General features: G+C 40.8%; 1 protein-coding gene across 1 annotated transcript in view; it reads left to right on the forward strand.

Moving 5' to 3' along the window:
* The first annotated feature begins 381 nt into the window (after window positions 1-381).
* Window positions 382-15,683, forward strand: part of GABRA4 (gamma-aminobutyric acid type A receptor subunit alpha4) — a 40,757-nt gene continuing 25,455 nt past the window's right edge. The window contains exons 1-6 of the mRNA XM_032186556.1: window positions 382-741; window positions 839-957; window positions 10,403-10,470; window positions 12,991-13,211; window positions 13,314-13,396; window positions 15,168-15,311. Coding sequence (XP_032042447.1) covers window positions 659-741; window positions 839-957; window positions 10,403-10,470; window positions 12,991-13,211; window positions 13,314-13,396; window positions 15,168-15,311 — 718 coding nt within the window. The 5' untranslated portion in view covers window positions 382-658. The remainder of the gene's footprint in view (window positions 742-838; window positions 958-10,402; window positions 10,471-12,990; window positions 13,212-13,313; window positions 13,397-15,167; window positions 15,312-15,683) is intronic.

Genomic DNA, 15,683 nt, shown 5'->3' on the forward strand with positions numbered 1-15,683 from the left:
CCTGCAGTCACATCTCTTTCCTCATCCCAGAGCCTGGTATGCCTCCAGCTGGTGTGGAGGGACCCTCCTGCTCCCAAACCCTCCTCGCAGGGCAAATTCTCTCTTTCCCTCCTGGTTTTGGTTTTGCTTCCCCCTCAGGGAGAAAAGAGGATCGGGACAGCAAAGACTTCAGCCCTCAGTCATGAGCAGAGCACAGAGGGGAGAGAAACCTTCCCCTCACAGACACCCAGCTCTGCCACCCGGGGCTCGGTTCGGGGCTCACCGGCCCCCTCAGGGCGCCCGGGGCCGAGATCCGCCTCCCCCCGCGGCTCGGCCCGGCTCCTCCCTCCCCGGGGAGGCCGCTACCGGGCGGACTCCTCGCCTCGCCTCGCCTCGCCGGCCGCCCGGAGGGTGCCGAGGCGGCCCCGGGTGGGAAGAGCGAGGCGGGGCAGAGCGGGGCGGAGGCGGGAGCGGCGGGGCCCGGTGCCTGTTGCCCCGAGGGAGTTAACGGCGCGGGGAAAGTCGCCTCTCCTCCGCCCCTGCCCGCCGCCGCCGCCGCCTGGTAACCGGGGGGGAGCCGCGCATGTAGGGCCGCCGGGGGGCTGCCGCCGCCGTCCCCGTCCCCCCGCCCCGGAGCAAGGCGTTTAACGTGGCCAGGCGTGAAGTATGGCATGCAAAGATGGTTTCTGCCAAGGAGCCAGCCATCGCCATGTCCTCGGGTCTCTCCATCGCCCTCCTGCACTGCCTGTGCCTGGCGACGTGGTGAGTACCCCCCGGCGGCGGGGCGACCCCCGCCCGGTGCCGCCGAGCCGGCTCCCGGCGGCTCCTCTCTCACCCGCTCTCCCTCTTTGCCTCGTAGTCTCAGCGGGCCGCCGGGACAGAGCAAAAAAGAGGAGAAATTGTGGCCGGAGAATTTCACCAGCATCCTGAACAGCCTCCTGGATGGCTATGACAACCGGCTGCGCCCGGGATTCGGGGGTACGGCCGCCGTGCCCGCGGGCGGGGGGTGCGGGGGGCAGCGCTGAGTCCCCCGGGGAGCGGAGGGGAGAAGGGCCCGGTCCTCGGGGTGCTGCCGTCGTGCCGGAGCGAAACCGGGGAGCCGGCGTGTGTGGGCTTGGCAGGGAAGGGAGAAGCTGCCCCACAGCCCGGGGCCGGCGGATTTTGTCCCCCCTTTAAGTGTCGCGGATGGGGTCCGAGCAGAAGCGGGTCCGGGGCTGGGTACCGCGCTGCGGGGTCAGGTCGGGGGTGGGCGCCCTCCCTTCAGCGAGTTGGGGACGAGCAGCGCTCAGCTGCTCCGGGTCCAGCTCCGGTTTAGTAGTTAACTGGGGGTAGGAATCAGAAGCGGAGCGCCGAGTCTGCCCGCACCCGCCGTGTGGACTCGGGGTCCCGCTCCCCCGCGGTGCCCCCGGCTGGTCCGGCGCAGCTCGGTGCTGCTGAGCAAGCAGCCGGGCTCGCCGGTCGGTGTGGGGCGTGCTGGTCGCCTGTAGGGGCTCGGGACCGAAAATAACTGGGATCGGGATGGAATTCATTCCATTATCTGGCATGCCAATCTAAAAATACAAATTTAAAAGTTTTTTTAGAAAAGAGAGATGCTACAGCCCGTCTCATGATGCAGTAAGCCAGCAAGAACATCTTATGGGCTGCCTCTTCCTATACGGAATTGAATGAGATCTTGCGTAGGTTTATGTTGCGAAATACTTTCTTCCTCCCCTGAAAGTACCTTCTTCATACACGTGATGCATCCACACTGACATGTATGCCAACGCATGCCATGTACTGGGCTCACATGCATGATCTTGATCATTAAAGGACATCAGCAAGCATCATTGATCACTTCTTTATTATTTTGGGTATATCGAATAAATGAGGCCTTCCATAGCTCAGTTTAAACGTTATGGCGAGAATAAAGCTAAATTTATTGGAGCACCCCGAGGAGTCATTGAGAACAGGTAGCCTTTTCCATTTCAGTCTCTGCAGAGAGGTTACAGACACTTCTGCATGCGTACAAGAGATGTGCTATGTTTGGTATCATTTTAGGTTGAATGCCAACTAATTAGTCATCTTGCAAAGATGCTTTATGAGCATTATCAGATTTCCAAAATTAAACAACTACTAAATATGTGATGTGACATATAGTTTATGCTGATTTTTATTTCGATACAGTTGTCCTTTGCAGGATATTTTGCAAAAGTAGTCTTTCAGCAAAATGCTATCAAGAAGGAAAAGTTCCTTGTATCTCCTTGAACTTCATAACTGCAGTATTTGAAGTAGATGGCACAGGGAGATAAAACCTTCAGATTTCATCCTGAGGAAGGCACTTCTGGCTGTATATTTCACAAAATTGATATTTTATTGTTTCTTGCTTCTTCCTTACAATATCTAAACCATCCATCTTTGAGTTTTGAACTTCTAAGTAACACATGGAAAAAAATACTTCAATTTTTTAAACAATGCCTAGCACCCTAGCTCATTGCAGTGAGTTATCTTCACCTGATTTGACAGGAACAGCTTTTAACTAAAAACTGAAACCAACATAAATGTAAAGTTCTCTAAGTGGTCAGATCCGACCTTTTGACATAACTCAACAAGATGTGTGGATTAATTATTAAAATGTATACTGTCCAAATTCAATTTTCCCTGTATTTCTTGGGTTTTGCTGATAAATCTTTATGCCAAATGGGACTCACATATTGGAAATGGGTCACTCATTATTATAGAGCGTTGCAAACAAATGTCATAAGGGGTGGGAATATTTAGAGATGGAAAGTATAGTGTGCTTCAGTAATGCTAAAGCTGTGTCACTTTCTGATGAGCAGCAGAATATTTATTTTTGTTTTATTCTTGAAGCTGATTCACCATCTAGATTGCACGTGGCTCAAAATGAAACGAAAGTTTTATTTTAAGAACAAAAGGCCTCACAGAGTTTTGACCGATGCTGATTTTAAACTACAAATCGATGAAACCATTTCTAATTCTGGCAAAAGTGATGTTTAAAATCAGACTTGGGGAGCTAGCCAAATTCTGAATTTTGCCGGCATATTTCAGAGTTATATTCCACAAATAACAATTCATGAAGATTTTTGCATGCAGAGCAAAGGAGGAAACATTAGATTTTAGAGGTTTCCTAACACTGGATACAAATGACTAATTAGCACAATTGTTGGTAGCTATAAAGGAGAAGTGAAATCACCTGAGTGTGCTTACAAATGTAGTTACGGTCCCTTAGGAGGGTTTTCAACATCAGTGGAGTATGTGGAAGCTTGCCCTGGTACATCTTATGCAGGAACATAGCGTATGTTGAGGGTAAACAGAACTAAGTTCTCCATGTCACTTGATGGACATTGTGCATTACAAAGTTGCTTTATGAAACAGGTTAAAAAAAAAAAAAAAAAAAGTTGCTGTTACTTACTAATAATTGCAAGGTTTACTAGCATAATAAATAAAACCAGAAGAGTTCATGAAGAAAGTTATTCATGACTCTTTAAGTGGAAGCTCCCCTCAACTTTGGGGGATGGGAATCTAAACCCTTAACAGGAGCAAGAGAGAAGGAAAGAGACTTTGGCCAGAAGTTTAATTAAGCAAAGCAGAATAGGCAGTTTTGTGTAGGGGGGGGGTGGAACAAACAAACAAACAAACCTCAAGTGCTCTCAGGAAGACATTAAATGCATAGCAGCTTTGAATTTCAGTGGTGGGAAAGTATTTAGGGACTAAAGAAAAAAGTAACGCAGTGTAGTTTTAAAATGGTGTAGTGGAATTTAAGTCAGTTACATTCTGTACTCTCTGTGTGCCATTTTGCCATTATCCTGAATATCAGGATGCAGTTTGTAACGTGTGGATTTCCCAATCAAAACCACTGTTTATCTAACAGATCATAAGCTTAGGGTGTTTACAGAAGTCGCCTGCGGTGTGATTAATGAAAAGCATTATCTGCTGTAAAACTTCAGGTGTTACCCAGGTGCTATTTTTATTGAGCTGTAAAACTTTGAAGGAAGATCATTTCAACTTACGCCCTGACTCCAGTTTTCATCTGCTTTTTAAAAGTTTACATATGACACACAACGAAGGCAAACTCTCTAGAAAATTGCAAAACCTTGATTTTCTCCAAAAATCCATTACTTTTCCATGGGTGATTAGTTTCAAAATGGTTGTAGAACTCCAGATGACATTTTGACAGGAGCATTATTCACTTGACATAAAAGGCCTGAATCTGATTTGCCATTTTAACACTTCTATGGTTTTAGGCTTTACCTGAGGAATTCCTGATAGAAGGGCCTGACAGACCTGATTAAAACCTGTGCTGGATTAAAGAACCACAGAATGGTTAAGGATGGAAGGGACCACTGTAGGCCATCTGGTCCCATCTCCCTGCTCAGGCAGGGTGCCCAGAATAATGTCCAGGCAGCTTTTAAGGATCTTCAAGAAGGGACACTCCCCAACCTCTCAGGACAACCTGCACTTGGTCACCCTCACAGCACAGAAGTGCTTCCTGATATTCAGGGGGAACTGCTGGTGTTACAGTTTGTGCCTACCGCCCCTTGTCCTGGCACTGGACACCACTGAAAAGAGCCTGGCTCCCTCCTCTTTGCATCCACCCTTCAGGTATTTACACACAGTAATGAGATCCCCTGAGCCTCCCCTTCCCCAGGCTGAGCAGTCCCAGCTCCCAGCCTCTCCTTACACAGAGAGGCTGCAGTCCCCTCAGCATCCTGATGGACCTCTGCTGGACTCTCTCCACGTATGTCCACATCTCTCTGGGGAACCCGCAACTGGACTTAGTGCTCAAGGTGTGGTCTCACCAGTGCTGAGTAGAGGGGAAGGATCACATTTTGTTATATATGTATATATTATTAAAAGGTCATAACTTTGCAATGTTATGATATCTTTTAAAACTTTCATGACATGCTAACTCACTTAAGCCTGTACTTAGCAAAGCAAGAAGAAATGAGATGACTGAAGTGAGAGGGAAGAGCATCACTCCATATTCCTGTGTATTTGCTAATTCTAATAAATTTTTCTGCTAGGCATGCCTTTAATCTTGGGCAACTTGCTTTTTGTTCAGACCTAAGAAAGAAGGTGTTTTATGGCTTGCCTGCTGCTCAAGGCTCTTAGGTTGACTGAGAAACCCACTGATGTTAGGTCTTAAAAGCCCCTTCTGAGGCTGACAGTATTGCCCTCAGCATGTTCCTATCTCCTTGTGGTGTGATTGCCCATAAGTCAGTGAAGACTGGAGAAATCTCTGCTCTTGAATCTGTGTATTTGTGTGAGGTGCAGTCTGGCACAAAGTGCAAGTCTTACTATCAGCTAGTGAAGTGGTGATAGCTCTCCACCTTTCTGTTCACGAGTTGCTGGCATGCTGGCTCATGAGTAGAAGGAACAGAACCACGTTAGTTCATTTTCCTTTTTCTTTTCTTCCTCTTTTCTTACTCTTTCTCATGATCTTGTGTTTGTGAAAGTGCAGCTGAATACCTGGTGAAATTACATATGTTGGCTATCATCTCCCCTAAGTAAAGTATGGGACAGCCTTTCTGCCCCTAGTAGGCTGTGTAATGTTCAGCATATGAACATTGTTACTGAAGAGTTTCATTTCCTTTCAAGGCAAAATGAGTGAGTGTAGTCAAGAAATACATGCAGGATAAATTTGAAGAGCAAAGACATCTTTTTTTTTTTTTTTTTTTTTTATAGAATAGAACTATATCTACATGATTAAATGCTCTTATTAAAAAAAAAAACAAAACTCATGCATACTTTCAAGGTCCCATTGCTCAGCATAATAGATTCTGTAATATATTTTTTAAGGTTGCAAAGGGACTGGATGTGAACAGTGTAAATTGAAGGTGATCATTTCTTTCCTCAGGCACTTGTCCAGTTTTCCTCAGCTGGTGAGCGCAGATGACTCAAAGGCTTGTTAACAGGATATGGTGTTATATACCTGTAGTTGCCTGATCTGAATTTGGCCCAGGTTTGTAATGCTTGAAGTCATTACCATCTGTCTGTTGTTTAGTGACCTGCATAAAATTAGCTGATATTCTTGGTCCAGTCCTTAGCAGACAGGTGTCTACATCATGGGAACTGGCATGAGTGTCAGCCTTGTTGGCTGCCTTAGCAGAGAGTAACTGCTGAACAGGCAAAGAAACAGAGTAGTCTCCTCATTTCTGGAGGTATGTTTTTTTATTTACAGGGTTCAGACATGCTGATGGATGAATGTAAAAGTTACTGTGTGCTGTCACATTTGTTATATTTATCTGTGGATAAAGAATGTAGCACAAGTGTTTGAATTCCACATTCATTTTCAGAAATGCCCTACCTAGGTGTTCTGAGTACCCAACAAGAATTTCACATATAGCAGGGGTCCTCTGTTGTAGAATTAAACAAAGAACATGCTTCATAGAATCTTTTTTTTTTTTTTTTTTTAAATTGAAAGATAGCAATCATAAGCAGCCAACAAGAATTTAGAAAAGGCACCAAGTCTTTCACATATAGTTCTTAAAAAAAAAATAAATAATGTAGCAACTACTTCCTCCTTCCCCCCTTTTTTAGATGTGGCTGTAGGAACTGATGTAATGTAGTTTCACGTAGTTTATGTATCCTGGGACTGATCTCATAGCAGTGGCAATAGCTGCACTTAACATTTAAACTGTAGTTTGTGTGTCAAAACCTTTGTACAGACTTGTTTGCTAATGTTCCTGCTTGGCAGCATGACTCTTGATGGCGAAATTTGCAATGCACAGAGAGCCTGTGCAGGATTTGACTGTTTACATATAGTGGAGATCTCTGCAGTGACAGTTGCCTATGGAGACGAGGGGATAATGGAGCCCAAAGTCTTTCGCTGGGAGCTGTGCTGCAGTTCAACCCATATGTTGGCATGCAATGCATGGGAGAGCTGTCTTATGTTCCTGTTCGCAGGGTTAGGGCCTGGCATCACTTCTGCAACCCACATGCAGCATCTCCACTGAACGCTGAACTATTCTGGCTTTTTTGCAGGGGTTGCTTTTAATCCTGCCTGAGCTTCTTTAAAATATATTATCTTGCAAGCGGTGATTCAGACTTAACCGTTCCCACTGCAGTGTGTAGGACTCTCCTCCTATTTCATTGACATAAAAATACACACCAGTATGTTATAAATAGTTCTTCAGTGTTCCTGAAGATTTATGGTGATTAGATGCTTTCTGAACATCCATTGAAGGATAAACCCAAATGGTCATATTTAAAATTAATTGGCCTTCTTACAACTCCCTGCATTTTATTGCTAGTAGTGGAAGGTGAAGGTTTCTAATAGGATCTTCTGCTTGCACAGCCCGAGTTGATTAAGTGGTGCAACATGCTCATTTCAGAGGGCTGCTTAAATCACCAGTAAAAGTAGGTTAGGTGACTATAAATCACCTCCTCGTTGACAGGAATTCCCATGATTAGTAATAATTAGGAAAAAAGAAAAAGACATGACTCACTCTTTCTACCCCCACTATTGTTACGTACTGGAGTTATGTTTTCTCCTACAAGGAGAATATGATGTCGCCATAGGTGGTCCTGGGTTGGCGTTGAGTACTGTGATGTGGTTGAAAATCCAGTGGTTGGCATTAGCAGTTGAGGACTGACAATGTTGGGAAAGATGTGAAGCATGATGGGGCTACGACTTTGGGAAAAGCATTAGAGAGATGATCAGTCTCCACTGTCCCTTGCAATTATCTTCTCTCCTACCAAATGTCTTAACGCTTACCACAGTTTCGTATGCAAAGCAGGGATTTGCATATCAGTACTAGGTGGATGTATTTGTTCTGTTATGATACATAAAATGTTTGTAGATCCTCATTCCTCTGACATTGTCTAGTGGCCTAAAAATGTGAATTTTAACATTTATTTCATCATTGCACTACCATTGTGTCAGGCATTCAACCAAAACTAAACTTTAATTTCAACCTTATTTTGTGGCTTATTTGTATGTCCTCCTTCCTTCTGTCTCATGAGTCCTACTAATAAATAAAGGTTTAAGAGCAGAATAGCAGTTGCTAGAAGACAAAACTTTAGCATAGTTTTAGTCCTATGTTGCTCCTATTGAGTTTCTAGTGGTAGTAAATCATAAGCTTGCTGATTTTGAGGTTAGTTTCCTGGTCTTAGGTCTCTCCATCTTTCCAAGAAACTCCAAAAAATAAACTTGCAAAAAGACTCTGAACACTTATTGCTTGTGAAGCTGTAATGATTTAATAAAACAGAAGAAATCAATGTCCGAGGAAAACCAGCTCATGCCGATGGGAAAAATCTGCCTCTTTGTTCAATTCAACAGTTATGAAATTACAGTGTTCTGTGAGGTAAAGAAATGAAGATATCATAAAGAAAACCAGTAAAAGGTGGTTTTATTTTGTTTTTAGGAATATGACTTTTAGTATTTTCTTATTGTTGGGTAACAAAGACTTATTTCTGTATTTTCCCCCTAGAGCAGTCTGCAGCAATGTCTCTTTTTTATTTCTATAGAACTTGGATTTCAGAAACATTTCAAATTTGCTAGATGAAATAAAGAAATATTTTGTGTATATATATGTATTTAAACCCAAAGTAGTTTATCCTAGATAAATAATAGTCTGGTGATTATGGGAAATTTGAATCGCCTGTGTTTCTATGTGCAAGTATGATTGAGTTTTTCTCACCTATTTTTTTAATGCTGCAGGTGAAAGTCTTCACTTCCAGTATTTTGACAGCTCTTGCGTGATTATTTTTTTTTTTTTTTCTGATCTCCTGGAGCTCTCCATAAATAATTATATTGTGGAAATTTCATTGGACTACATTGGCAGTGAAATGAGTGGTCTAACCACTCGTGGATTTCTGTGCCCCGATGAACACATAATTACTTGTAGAAAGGGGAGCAGCTTCCATTTGACATGTTTAGAAGAGCAGAATGGTATAAAAGTGTGTTATCTGGAACTGGGGAAATGCTTCTTAAAACCTTTTCAAGACAGACATGCTGAAGGATCCAACTTTCCAGGGACCACTGAGCTACCAACTGTTGTAGGGTGAATTTTCTTAAGATTTTATCTTGAAAAAATGTCCTTCTGTGAAACTGTTAACTTCCAGCAAGGAGTCTGTTTTTTGACATTTAGCTGAAAAAATCTTAGCTGTTCTTCTCTACATAACTTGCAAACTGTTTAGTGAAATAATTTTGCATGGTTTTATTTTACTTTTTGTTCACAGTTTGACACTTGTTCTAGGTGCAAGAAATATGGGTTTCCTGTTTTCCAGTTGCTTATCTTTTTCTCCTTTTAACATTTGATTCAAAGTGATGTCTGTGAACAGTGATTTTTTTTTTTTCTTTCCAAGAGGCACATATTCTTCTGCTTCAAACAGTCTTAAGTCTTTCCTCTTTTCATATTTAGATTCCAAATACTACGATAAAGCCTGAATTAACAGACTTGAACCACTTATCCTCTTCAGAAATTTGAGTTGCAGGAATGTAGAAACTGTGGTTGTTTTTTTTTTTTTCCAAACAGGTATTGGTTGGTAGGAACATCAGTAGATTTTTATTATTATTATTATTTTTAATTTATAATGTAAGTTCATTACCTGAATTAAACCATTAGCTAATGCTTTGATTGCAGAATCATCATCATAACTGGTAATAATTAGTAGTTTTCTAGCCTTTTACATTGGGAATGGACCTAAATCCTGCATGTGTTTTTAGGTTAATGGAAATCCTAAGACTCCCATTAAAGGTAATGTGGAATGGTGCCCATTTTACATTTCAAAGTGCGTTGTCCTGTAGTAAAGGAGATGATAACGTTGAGATGAAACTTCTTTTTCTGATGGCTGTTTGCCATTCCCAGCTGTGAATGTTCAAGACCTCTGCTGCACTGTGTCATAAATATCACTAGGTCTTTCACGACAGGCTTTGCAATAGCATGTGGACCGAGGTTCAGACACTCCAAAATGCTGAAATTCCTAAATCTTCTGTTTGTCAGTATTAAGCCACTTAAGTACTTCTCTCGATATGGTCACAATTCTTGATCCTGCAATAGTAAATTGCCTAGTGCATGACATGCCAATATCTGTAGCCCAGTTATTACCAGTAAGACTGAATATTAGCAACAGATACCTTGGGGAGTGTGGATTACTTAAATGAGGTGCTTGTTGTTTATCAGCATGGTGTTTTCCATAAGGCTTTTAATTTATTGGTATGTGTTTTCTTATCTGTTGAGTAAATGTTGGTTTCCTAAATGGGGATTTGCATGGAAATGCTGCTTTTAACTTACTTATGTGGTAAAGATAGTTGAGCAGTGGTTGTTATTAGAGACTTAGCTGAAATGACCTGTTTTGCATTTTGCTCTTGCTCTTCCACAGAACCCTCAAAGAGATAACTGTTCACATGCCAGGATCACTTATGAGAACTGTTGACCAGCAAAATTCATGTTTTCTTGCTCACTTCCTTTTCATGTATTAGGTCCTGTTACTGAAGTCAAAACAGATATATATGTCACCAGTTTTGGACCTGTTTCTGATGTAGAAATGGTATGTATTTCTGGAATTAAAATGCCCTTTCCTGTTTCTGAGAAACCATTAACTGCAGTCAGGAGTGGATGCTTAAGTCATGTCTCCGTACTGCTCTGTCAGTCATGCAAAGTAGACAGGATTAGGAGCAGCTTAATTTATAGCTTATAATTAGATACAGCAGGCCTGATTCTGGTCACACTTGCACTGGTTTTTGACTGGTTTAAAGAAATCACTTCACAGGATTTAAAGCAGATTTTTATGGTGTAGAGGCCTTGCAGGGAGCATCTCACTAAGCATACTGTGGGGAAAATATGTAATCTCTTTGAAATTGCCTTTCCCTTTTTGAAATGTGTGTTATTCTCAGGTGAATAATAATGACATCATTTCACAAATACTTGTTGACATGTCATTTCAGATGAATTCCCTTTGTCAATCTTTGTGCCCCTTTTAGCATCACTTTCAGTAAATGTTTGACTGATAGGAGTTTTCATAAGTGTCTGCAGAAACTGAATGTCAAAATAACATGCATGAAATACTCACAGAAGACAAATGTTACATTTGCACGTACTTTTATTTGTGTCTGAAAGGCATCTGCATCCACTTGAGGTCAAATCCAGCATAACTCTCATCAACTTCTATAACCCAGCAGTATTCCCTTAAATCATGTGACAGTTTCTCTTTTTTATAAAACATCCAAGAAATCACATGGAAGTAACAGAGACATATGTGCATTATATGTTTGTACTTACCTTGTTTAAGGGAAAGGTAGATTCAGGGCAATAGCTTCCTTCCCATGTGTTTCTAGTCTGCACTTTCTGGTGCACCTGATTTGTTTCTATGCTGGGGAGAGGTATGTGACAGCAAGATACTTTTTCAAGGACTAGGTTCCTGCACCTATGGCTTATGTTGGACTGCGTCTTACACCTTCAATGGTTGTTATGTATGATGCAGTTCAGTGTGACAAGGGGTGCAACAATCTGGTCCAAAGGAAATCTAGTAATGTGATCCTCACCTCTAAATTGATGGCTTCATATGATCTCTCAGGCTTTGGTGAAGAATGTGACATGCTGCCACGTGGAAATTATTAGTTATGTTGGAAAAGGCAGGAGTGAAAACAAGAAGTGAAGGTAGGTAATGAACCAGCAAAAGGAGAGTTTAGGGCAGATATTTCCCCTTTTGTCATTAGGGATTGATTAGAAGACAACTACAGGGATCCAGGAATTGTTTTGGGGATGATTTTTAGTTAGTGTATCCATTGGTGACCCAATGTGGTATGTATGTGGCTGCATTCATAAAACTCGCTGGAAGAGCAAAGCGTGAGATAGTCTCAGTACAGGGGGTGATTGATCAGAGTGTTTTTTTAGAAGAACAGGATTACTTTGGTACCCAGTGTAATGAAAGGAGTTGAAATCTCATTTTACAAAATGTGTCACGTAGAAGCTGATAACAGAAACTGCTACTATAAGCTATGAATTCACCAGCAGGAAATGACAATAGAAGAGAGACCTGGTAGATTCACTATGAACCTTACTGGACGATGCAGCCATGCAAAAGGCAGCAAACCTAATTCTAGGGTGCATTAAACTTGTAGAGATGTATCCTTGCCCATATGAATAGATATGACCAAACAAGTAGTTTCAATGCTGATAACATGCAGAAACATTTGAAATAAAGTCAAAAACATTATTTGACTTAACACAGAATTGCAGCTATAAGTTAGAAAGGACTTCAAGCTTCCTGTGTTACCTTTTCCAATGCCACTATATATATATATATATATATGTATATATATACATATTTTGTGGGTGTGTGAAATGCTTAAGCTTTCCAAAATGAGAAATGCATTCCTTTGTCAATTAATTCGCATGTGATTTCTCATGATGTACTTGTGTCTGCAATTCTGCAGTTGTTGGCACGTTTTATTTGGAGCATCCAAATGGCTTTTCTGGGGAGGTTAGTGGGATAGTTATGTAGTTAAAAATAAATATGTGTTTATGCAGCTCTGTGTATTTTATTATATATGTCTTGGTGACATGACAAAGGAAATATTCACTTTTGTTCTTTAAAAGCTTATTTCTGATCAGTTGAAATTAAATTTCCTTTTGTGACTTTAAAGTGGAGGTAATTGTTTGTCCTGATATTTTAATTTATCCATGGATTATTTTATTTTGCTGCTGGCTGTTTTCTTTAAAAATCTGTTGACACTTATTGTCACAGATCATTTTGTTTCCAGTTATATGCTTGACTACAAATTAAATTGCCTGCTTCTTGCAATCTAATTAGATTAATTATTTCTTAATGATTAAATATGTGTAGCAATTTATTGATATGACTAATGTGGGAAATTAAGCTATTAAGATGTACACAGCACTTTAATTGGTGGAAATGTTTGTGTAGTGGACTTAGCATTTTCTTTACAACTAATTTCTTTGCTCCCAAGTGATTTCTGTTTATTTATTTACTTATTTATTTATTTTAATTACAGGAAACACTTATATATGCAAAATATGATCTTTGTTTTTCTGCAATTTAATACAGGAGTATACAATGGATGTCTTCTTCCGTCAAACATGGGTAGACAAAAGATTAAAATACGATGGCCCTATTGAAATTTTAAGACTTAACAACTTGATGGTTTCGAAGGTGTGGACTCCTGACACTTTCTTCAGGAACGGGAAAAAGTCTGTTGCACATAATATGACAGCCCCAAATAAACTCTTCAGAATAATGAGAAATGGCACCATCCTGTACACAATGAGGTATCTAGCTTGTTTGTTCAGCTTTTTACAATTACTGTATGCAAAAGTTATGCTGCCTAGACAAAATGGCAACCAGAGACTATTTAATTTGTTCCATTATAGGCTTACAATAAGTGCAGAGTGTCCCATGAGATTAGTGGATTTTCCCATGGATGGTCATGCTTGTCCTCTCAAATTTGGGAGTTGTAAGTTGCAATTATGAAATTTCTTGTAACTACAGAATTTAAATAGTAGAAGTAGATTTTGATCAATTACTAAACTTTCTGAATATTAGTCTTGATACACAATCCTTATGCAGACGAAACTCCTGTTAAGTTCCTTGAGAATTTTATTTAGGAACTGAAAAATTAAACCCAGACAGAGAACTGAAAAGCAGGCAGTGATTCAGCTATTACGTTAAACCCCCCTCTTCTGGCTATACTGTTTCTTGAAATGTGTAGTTTTTCTTGGTTCCTAGGGATGAATTGAACACTCAGTGAAGTGAGAAATTCTCTGGAGAAGACAGAGGGTGGGATCCATCTCAAATTACAGCAGTCAGGTAAAAGGTGCCTAGGGCAGCTGGTTATTTGGCTTTCTCTACAGTCAGTGGTGTCAAGCTGATATCCTAAGATAGACTTGTATGTTAAGTGTGAAGATTTGATCTTAGTTGTGTATGTCTTATCTCCTGTCTCCTGGCCTATATGAGGGAGTCTGAGTGACAAGTTTATGCTAGATAGTTTTTAGACTGGTGAGAGTAAATGAGAGAAATCGTAGTGCAGGTGACTGTCCTTTTTTGCTTCAAGGTCTGAAGGTTATCCAAAAAATCTACACCTGACTTTTGTTAGAAGGAATGTTTTGGGACATATTGCATGCAACAGAGAGAGGCAGTTATGATTCTCTGATTTTAATCCACAGCAGAGATTGTTGTGACCACCTGGGGACGCTTGATGTGGTCTGTTATTTATCCTGTTACTCTTCTAAGTGTCCCTGGTCACTGCTGCTTTACGGTGGGATGTAGTCAGCGGCTGGACAGTAATCTGCTTTCCTTGACACCTTAATTTTGAAGTTAGAAATGACTGGAAGCTGCTTAGAGTTGTTCCTTAGCATACATTGAGCTTATACAGCTGAGTAGTCAGTCAAGCAAAATGAGGATATTAAAGATACTGCTCTGATAAGGCTTTTCTTTCCAGTTATGGTGAGACTGGGAACCTGGTATTTCTAGAATTGGCTTTGGTATCAGATGTGTACTAGGGGAACTTCAATAGTAGGGACTTTTCCACCAGCATATTTCTTCAGGCAGAATCATCAGTCAGCAGAAATTGTGCTTCACACTAATCTGGTGTCTTCTTCAGTGAAACCTTAAATAAGACATAGCAATTTCAAATTCAAGACTGGTTTAATTGAATTTTAACAGGAGTTTGGGCTGTGTAGGGATTGAATGCTAGCCCTAAGTTATGTCTTTTGTGTTAAATGTTAGAATATTTCTTTGGGAGTTCTTATTTCTGGGCTACACTGAATCTTTTACTGACCTCTGGTTTGTGGCAAAAAATACCCTTAAACTTTTGACTTTAGTATAATCATATTTCCTGTAAAGAAATTGGCACCCAGTCTCCAAAATGTGTCCTCTTTATCATACTCTTTTTTTAGATACCATATATTTTAATAATAAATTTTTAGATAGAAATTTCTAAAATAACTTAAAGATAATCTTTACATACTCAGTAAGGGCTGATCCAGAAAGTGTAGTGTTCAGACTTCACGTTCAAATGTGAAATTAATTTATGTGTGACACTTGACATATGACTTTAGCTCCAATTTATTCTCATGTGAGGGTGGTTTTTTGGGGCAACTTCACGTGGAGGTTATTTTCTAAAGTTGTTACTGTCAGTCTTGCTGTTAAATTTCCGTAGGTTTGGGTTGGGGTCCTGGTAAGGTGTGAGAAGTTTCCTATTTATGCAAACTGGTGCTGTGTTGTAGATGCATATCCAAAGAGTGAAATGATTTATACCTGGACAAAAGGACCTGAGAAGTCAGTGGAAGTTCCTGAGGAGTCTTCCAGTTTAGTTCAGTATGACCTGCTTGGGCATACGGTATCCACTGAAACCATTAAATCTATTACAGGTAGGAATCTCATCAGCAAGAGTTAATTTGAGGTAAAACTAACCCTGTAATAATGCCCTAGGCTTTTTTTCTTTCTTTCCTGTAAGATATTCTACTGAATGTCATAGGGTATATATTGAGGGCTGAGAACATAAATCTGAACTAGGTTTCTGTCCTTCAGATTTACATTTGCAGATTCATTACCGTAGATTGCGAAGGTCTTTCAGAAAACTGGAATGAGATCATTACTCCAAGGGACAAAATGAGTATTTAATCACTGCTTAAAATGCAGTTTGAAGAGTCAAGAGGATGCCTGGGTGAGGAAGTAATTTCTCAGCACTGTATCCACATTATGTGCAAAAGACTTCCTTTGTTTGGCGGTACAAACAGCTT

This window comes from Aythya fuligula, chromosome 4 (genome assembly GCF_009819795.1).
Source record: "Aythya fuligula isolate bAytFul2 chromosome 4, bAytFul2.pri, whole genome shotgun sequence".
Classification (NCBI taxonomy): domain Eukaryota; kingdom Metazoa; phylum Chordata; class Aves; order Anseriformes; family Anatidae; genus Aythya; species Aythya fuligula.